General features: G+C 50.4%; 1 protein-coding gene across 1 annotated transcript in view; it reads left to right on the top strand.

Annotated features, from left to right (window-relative positions):
* Positions 1–6,949, top strand: part of ADRBK2 (adrenergic, beta, receptor kinase 2) — a 64,685-nt gene that overhangs the window by 49,208 nt on the left and 8,528 nt on the right. Inside the window, exons 14-16 of the mRNA XM_015562862.1 lie at positions 5,274–5,340; positions 5,804–5,904; positions 6,518–6,552. Of these exons, the coding sequence (XP_015418348.1) occupies positions 5,274–5,340; positions 5,804–5,904; positions 6,518–6,552 (203 nt within the window). The remainder of the gene's footprint in view (positions 1–5,273; positions 5,341–5,803; positions 5,905–6,517; positions 6,553–6,949) is intronic.

Here is a 6,949-nt window from a genome sequence, read left to right on the forward strand (position 1 = left end):
CTGAAAGTGATTTGTTTTTAAAACGCAAAGATGGGATTGTGTAGTCTTGTGTTTTTAATTCATTTGGCTGTAACGGACCCTCAGTCCTAAGCTACCAAACATGGTGAAATCGAGGGGACAGATGCCGCCGCGGAAGCACTCTCAAAATGTGTCCTCATCTCAAATGATTAAACGTCGTTAGCATTTCCACGGAGCTTAAGAACGTTGAGCCCATTTTAATAGGGAGCTTAAGTTCTCAGCATGTAGGGTTGCTTTTTCTTCATTCACAAAGAGGCAAAAAGCGCCCGACAGGAAAATGTCCCCGTCCAGGTTCGCCCGTTGATGTTTCCCTCGTGAGCACGCGAGGCTGGTGTTTGCCGACTTTCTCACTTTCCCGTCGGAAAGCCTCCTTGAGCACCACTCATCTTCTTCTCTTAGCACATCTGGGAGGGGGCTGGCCCCCCACTCGGTCCGGAGCCCCCAGGACTCCGCCGATCCAGCTGATCTCTGCTCCCCCATCTGCTTGGGCACTGAAATTGCATTATTGCCTACAGAGGCAGGTCTTGTCGGTCCTGAATTGAATTATTGTGTTTGTGGAGCCTGGATGGGCTTAATTCCCGTCATCAGACTAGCTGACCTAATTAGGGAGCTTCTGCCAGGCCAACCAGAGAGAGACACGCTCCCTCCCGAGACATCCTTCGACCCCTGGGAGTCAGCGGGGCCCGGTGGGCGCACGCCGCTCCCCAGGGTCTTTGCCGGGGCCTCCGCTGGAGAGGAGGTTAGAGATGCAGAATGCACACTGACAAGAAGCTCAAGACGATGAAAAACTGCAAAGCAGCTCAAGTGTTGAACGCACCGGTTCAAGATCCGAAAATCTGCCGTAAAATGGTCCAGGGAAACCTGCCAAGGCCTGGCGTTCAGGGCTCTGCGTGCGTCTTTATTTTGTTTAATATTCTTACTCCGTTTATCATAATGTCCGTGCATGTACATTAGGGACGATGTGGCATAGCAGAATTTTTAGAAAATCTGAGGGTTTGGTTTAATAACTCTATAGGATCCAGCATCACCATCTGTGGTTAACAGCGTGAATTCAGCCTTATTTGGCCAGAATTCACGTCTGCAGTGCTGAATCGGAAGGGGGTCATCCCTCTGTGAAGTCCCTGGTCAGGGTCTGGTGAAACGGCACGTTCGGTGTGGCTCCTAGGAGAGGAGTCTTGGCCGACAGGACACACCCAGGGGTTGGTCAGGAAGATGGGATGGGATGGGATGGGTGAGGAGAAGAGAAAGAACTAGAAGTCATGGCTCACAGGGAAGGTTGAAGGAGCTGGTGCCTTACTGACGGGGTGGAAGTCACGCTGCGTAGCCCCAGAGGGGAGGCGTTGTGAGGCTGGGATAGGAACCCCCTTTTCAGCGTGGGCTGCCCAGGAAGGCATGTCCTGCCGCCCAGGTAGCCAGATCCCTGCCGCTCCGGGGACCACCTACTGAGCCCAAAGTGGAAAGAGTCCTTCCAGGGTAGGATGGGTCGGACCCGATGGGTCTTCCTCACCGGGATTTATGGTCTAATGCCATCCTGTTGTTCAAAAGCCGTTCCCAGGAAAGGATGTGGCGCTAAAACCAAAGAGTAGGGAGTATGTATTGATTGAATGGATTGAAACTAAATTTGCTGAGCATTTATTGAGCACCTATAGTATGCAAGACTGTGGTTGATGCTGCGGGGAAAGGAAGGACAGGGAAGAGAGGGAGGGGCAGGAAGGAAGCCACATCCAAGGATGAGAGAGAATCAGGGATCGGCTGCCTCCTGCACACCCCACACTGGGGATGGAGCCCGCCACCCAGGCATGTGCTCTGACTGGTGGTTGAACCATGACCTCCTGGTTCATAGGTCGAGGCTCAACCACTGAGCCACACCGGGCTGGCCGAGCTTCTGTTCTCTGTGATTGAATACTCCCTGATGGACCAGTGTGTCCCCCGCTTCTGCTGCGACACTTCTCAGCACCCCTCCTTTTGTCTTGCCTCCCTGGAAGAATGCCTCCGGGCAGGAGGGAAGGAACCGGTGTGAGAACGTTGTGCAGGCCTGAGCACGGGCTTGCATCCGAGTCACGGTGACGAGCCATCCGGAGGCCATGCCTTCAGGGCGGGCGCGGGTCCCCGCTTCCCCCGGAGATGCCGTGGTCAGATGCTTAGGAGCATCTGTGCCTGCGCTGTGTCCACGTGGCAGGTGTGGAATTGCCGTCACGGTCCTCAGTCTGGGTTTCAGGTGTCTCTAGGGGAAAAGAATCGCTCTGTCGCCTGATCTTACGCTTGTCACCATTGATTGTCCCCAAAGGTGTCAGACGCGGGGAGGGAGCTCCGGGAGGGTGTGGGGGGGGGTGTCTGGGGACAGTTGAGCTCTGCCTGAGGTTGTTGAGGTGGTTCTTCGTGTAGAAAACAAGGCGTGTTTACAAGCATGTTGGCAGCTATTGGCTCAGGTTCAAAATGCGTGTAACACCATCTTTTTGGCATTTTAAAATTAATTTTCGATGTAAGAGGTTTTAATCACTTGTCATGTTTTTGAACCCATTGTTTCACTGTGATGATGGTGTGTGTGTGTGTCTGGGGGTGGAGCCGCCATTTATCATAATTTGAGTGATTTTTCCCACTCGTGGGGAGGGGACTAGGCGGCTCTCCCACTCTGTGATTCCAAAGCCGCGTCTGGCCGCTGCCCCTGTGAATTGCTCCCATCACGTTCCCCGGTGCGGTGGCAACATCGCCTGTGCTGCCGGGGAGCAGCTGTGATCACGCAGGACCTGGGAGCACCACACACCTCGCTCCACACGGAGACCGTTGCTGTTGGGGCCTCTCTTTAACCTTCTCCAAAACAGAAACGGAATCTTCGGTTTTGTTCACAAAGAATAATCAGGACCGAACGCGCTGGAGGCGGATGTGCGCCGGGCTTTGCGCTCGAAAGACCCACGTTTCCCAGCCCCGCAGCACAGAGCTGAGGAGCCGCCACGCGTCCCCGACCACGTCCCCCCCAGCCGGACATGGACGATCTCTGTTTATAACGGGGGCTTTGCGGTGCAGGGGCCCGTGCGCCGGAAATGTTTCTGGCACTCGCCAGCTCTGGCTGCAGTCCCCTTGCAGGCCTCTCTCTGGTCTCATGAGAAGCTTTTTAAATTTAGCACAGAGCGTCTCTGTGGGGCCACGGCAGGGCAGCCCTTCCCTGCCATCGGCAGGCGCAGGCAAACCCCGGGGTCAAGGGCGGGGTCAAGGGCGGAGTGGCTCTCTGGCGCTGCGCCAGGAGCTGCACCAGGGGGTGGGGGGCCGCAGGAACCCCAAGATCCTCACACAGTAGTCCCCTGCACATGTTCAGGGACTTGGTGGGAAGAGCTGTGCGGAGCAGGAAGACCAAGGTTTTAGTCAGATTTAATAATACACTTTGTTCCTGTCCTTTCGAACCATGTGCGTGCTCATTTCTCCCTGTATTTTGCATAGAGGAATGATGCCAGTGTTGTCGTTTTTTTTAACGTTAGACTATCTTCTAAGTAACAAAGCAGTACCGTTTGCTGTTATATCCTATTTGATTTTCAAATGTAGTAATTTTACATTTTTGTCCCTGGAAATAATTAGGGTGGAAAAAAAAATACTTCCAATCTGGTGGGTACTAATTCTCCTTGTAAATATGTATTTTTTCAAATTAGTGCTTTCAAGAGATGGCAATAACTCTGTATTTCACTTGCACGATGAGAGAAAACAAGGTGGGAGAGTGCCCTCTCTTGTACAAAATGAGAATGAAAATATTTCAGATAATAAATGCTCTGAAAAGTAATAATCTCATCAAGAGCTGATGCAGTGCATGGCTTCACTAATTCGGCAGGATGGCCCGATCAGTATCAGTGAGCGGAAGTGCAAAAATGGGTGGGATTTTAGTGTTTTTGGTAAATCCCGTTGATTTGTGTGTTTGACATGCTAATCTCTCTCATGGTGTTCACTTGAGAATATTTTACATATCTCACCTCAGATGCCTTATAAATACATCTCTAGGATTAGTAATTCTACAGGCACGTCTTACTGTAAGAAAACGTAATCATTTATATCCCTTCGTTAACCTTCAAAGAAATAACTCAGTAAGGCAGTGGTTTTCTAATATGCGTGTTAGCTGGTCTCTCCAAATGCGAAGATTGCCTCGAAAAGCCAGCTTCCCCGGAGTTTTAAAAACATGGTGAAGAGTCAGAATGCTTGGTTTTACGGAGTTGATCAAGCAGACGCTCATTTTGTAAAGTAAGGCTCAACTTCACCGATTCCACGAATGGCTCCTCTATTAGATGCCGCCGCTCGCTGCCACTGTCTTCTCCGCTAGCGCAGGCCTTACTGTGGCTGCCCCGGCACCGTTTCGGTGAAGTGTGTGGCAGTATGCCCGTTTAGCGGTGAAGAAGTGGAGGCTGACGTTTGACATGACTGGCGCACAGCCGGCATACCGCCAGTCCCAGCGGGAGCCCAGACGGTCCGACTGGGAAGACCGGGGTCTCCGTCAGTAAAAAGGGAGTCCACAGCTCGGGGCTCTCGTTTATCTCTGTTAGCATCTGAGGGACTGATTGCTTACAATGCCTGGCTTCTGGAGGGAAAGCGTGTTCGTCTTGGGCCTGTTTTGATTTGACTATAGTTCCTTGAGGTACTAATAACCATTTTTCTTAAAAAAAAAAAATGATCTCAAACACTTAGCCTGACAAGTGTTTGTATAAATGACTTTCATTTTCGTGACTGCCTACTGACTAATCATTTTTTTAAAAATATGTTTTTATTGATTTTTAGAGAGAGAGGGAGGGAGGGGGGAGGGGAGAGAGAGAGAGAGAGAAACATCAATGTGAGAGAGAAATACTGATCGGCTGCCTCTCACGTGCACCTTGACCAGAGATCCAACCCACAATCTGGGCATGAGCCCTGGCTGGGAATCAAACCGGCGACCTTTCGGAACATGGGATGACATTCCATCTGAGCCCCACTGGCCAGGGCATAATTTTCGTTAATATATTTTAAAACCTCAGTTGGAATATATTTGCTGACGCGTATCCTATTAGTGCCATGACTTTATTGATGAGAGGGTCAGGCAGAGCAGATAAACGGAAGCCTTGCTGTTCCTGGGCCTCACCGATCACCAGTTTTTCCTCGGAAAATGATCGGTGTTGATGGCTTCTGTATTTCTGTAGTTTTGAATAAACAGCGACAGAACGCAATACTTTTACCGAATGTTAGTCAGTGGCCGGCGCGAAGTTGGCCGATACCGCGTTCTAACAGAGTGTCCTTTCTTCCTGCAGCCACAGCCCTTTCAGACAACACAAAACCAAAGATAAGCATGAAATAGACCGGATGACCCTCACCGTGGTAAGGAGACGAACGGCTCTATTTCTATTCAGTGTCGTGTTTCCTGCGCAACCGATTAGAATTTTGCTTTCTTAAAAATAAAGAAGCGAAGATACAATCCCTGGAAGAACCCCAAAAAAGAAAAAAAAAATAATACGGGAATAGATGGTAGGGCAGAAATGAAGATTTGCTAACAATCGGTAAGAAAAAAAAAAGATATAGAAAATCAAGAGCGAAAGCAAAGCAATCAAATAAAAGGGAAAATGAGATGCAGGGAAGGGAGGAGACCTTCAGATTCTCTTTTGACTGACTTTGAAGATGGTTGATATCCGTTTGATGTCCCTTTAGAGGAGATACTAATTGGTGGTGAATCTGTGATTTTGAACACCGTCCTTTGCCCAGAAACGCTCTTTCCGTCTGGTTGGGGGCGGAGGCGCCTTTCCCGTGAACGCACCTTTGACATCGTGTTCTCGTTCCCCCCCAGAACGCGGACCTTCCAGATGTCTTCTCCCCCGAGCTGAGGTCCCTGCTGGAGGGCTTGCTGCAGCGGGAAGTCGGCAAGCGGCTGGGCTGCCGTGGAGGCGGGTAGGCTGCTGCTCGCCTGCTGGGACCGTCACGCGGGGCAGAAAACACTCCTTTTCAATATTTCATGTCCTTGTCCGTGAACATCTTCCACTTCCATTCCAGTGTCGGGGGGGTGGGGGGGGAGGGAGGGGACATGGGAAGTAGGTATATTGTCTCATGTGTTCTGTAATTAAAGCTGAAGGAGTCGCCAACTTTTTAAAAAGTTTTTTGTTGTTAGTTTTTAGAAAGAGAGACAAAGGGAGAGGGAGAGAGAGAGAGAGAGAGAGAGAGAAACAAAGATGTGAGAGTGTAACATTGATCGCTCGCTGCCTTCTGCACACCCCACACTGGGGGTCGAGCCCACAACCCGGGCATGTGCCCTGACCGGGACTCGAACCATGACCTCCTGGTTCATAGGTCGACGCTCAACCCCCGAGGCACACCAGCCAGGCACGGCGAGCGGTATTTCTCAGCGTCACCGTGTTTCCTGTGTTGCTTTGGAAGAGTGTTTTTTACTTGCTTAAGGAACGGGAACTAGTTGCTCCTCTGTGTTCCTGCCAGGAGAGAGTTTGTGCAGAATATTGCTTGGATCTCTCAGTGTGCGCTCACCACTGTCACGGCCTCTCCGCTACAGGTCTCAGGAAGTGAAGGAACACAGCTTCTCCATTCATCATACACTTACATACACTTTCTAGCCCAGTACCACGTAATTTAAGAATTTGCGTGATTGCCTATCAGCGTAATTCCCCTATCTTATTTTAAGGTATTTTTATTTTCTCACTGATACAGGAAAACACCCCAAGTTGGAAGTTTTGTTTGTTTGTTTTTTAATGTTGATTATCAGCTTTGGACTCTCTTTTTGCATAAACTCACACTGTGGAGGAATAGTGATCTGTTAGCCCTGCCTGCGTAGAATTAGGGTTCCGGCTCCAGTTACATTAATATCGGCCTCAGGACTGTGTGGTGTGGGGTGTTTTGTCTGCCTTGAGGGGCCCAGCAAGTGGAATGTGGCCCCCAACCCCCCGAGAAAACCTGCTTGCTTAAAGCTGAGCTGGGCAGATGTGCA

Source organism: Myotis davidii, unplaced genomic scaffold (genome assembly GCF_000327345.1).
Source record: "Myotis davidii unplaced genomic scaffold, ASM32734v1 scaffold478, whole genome shotgun sequence".
Classification (NCBI taxonomy): Eukaryota; Metazoa; Chordata; class Mammalia; order Chiroptera; family Vespertilionidae; genus Myotis; species Myotis davidii.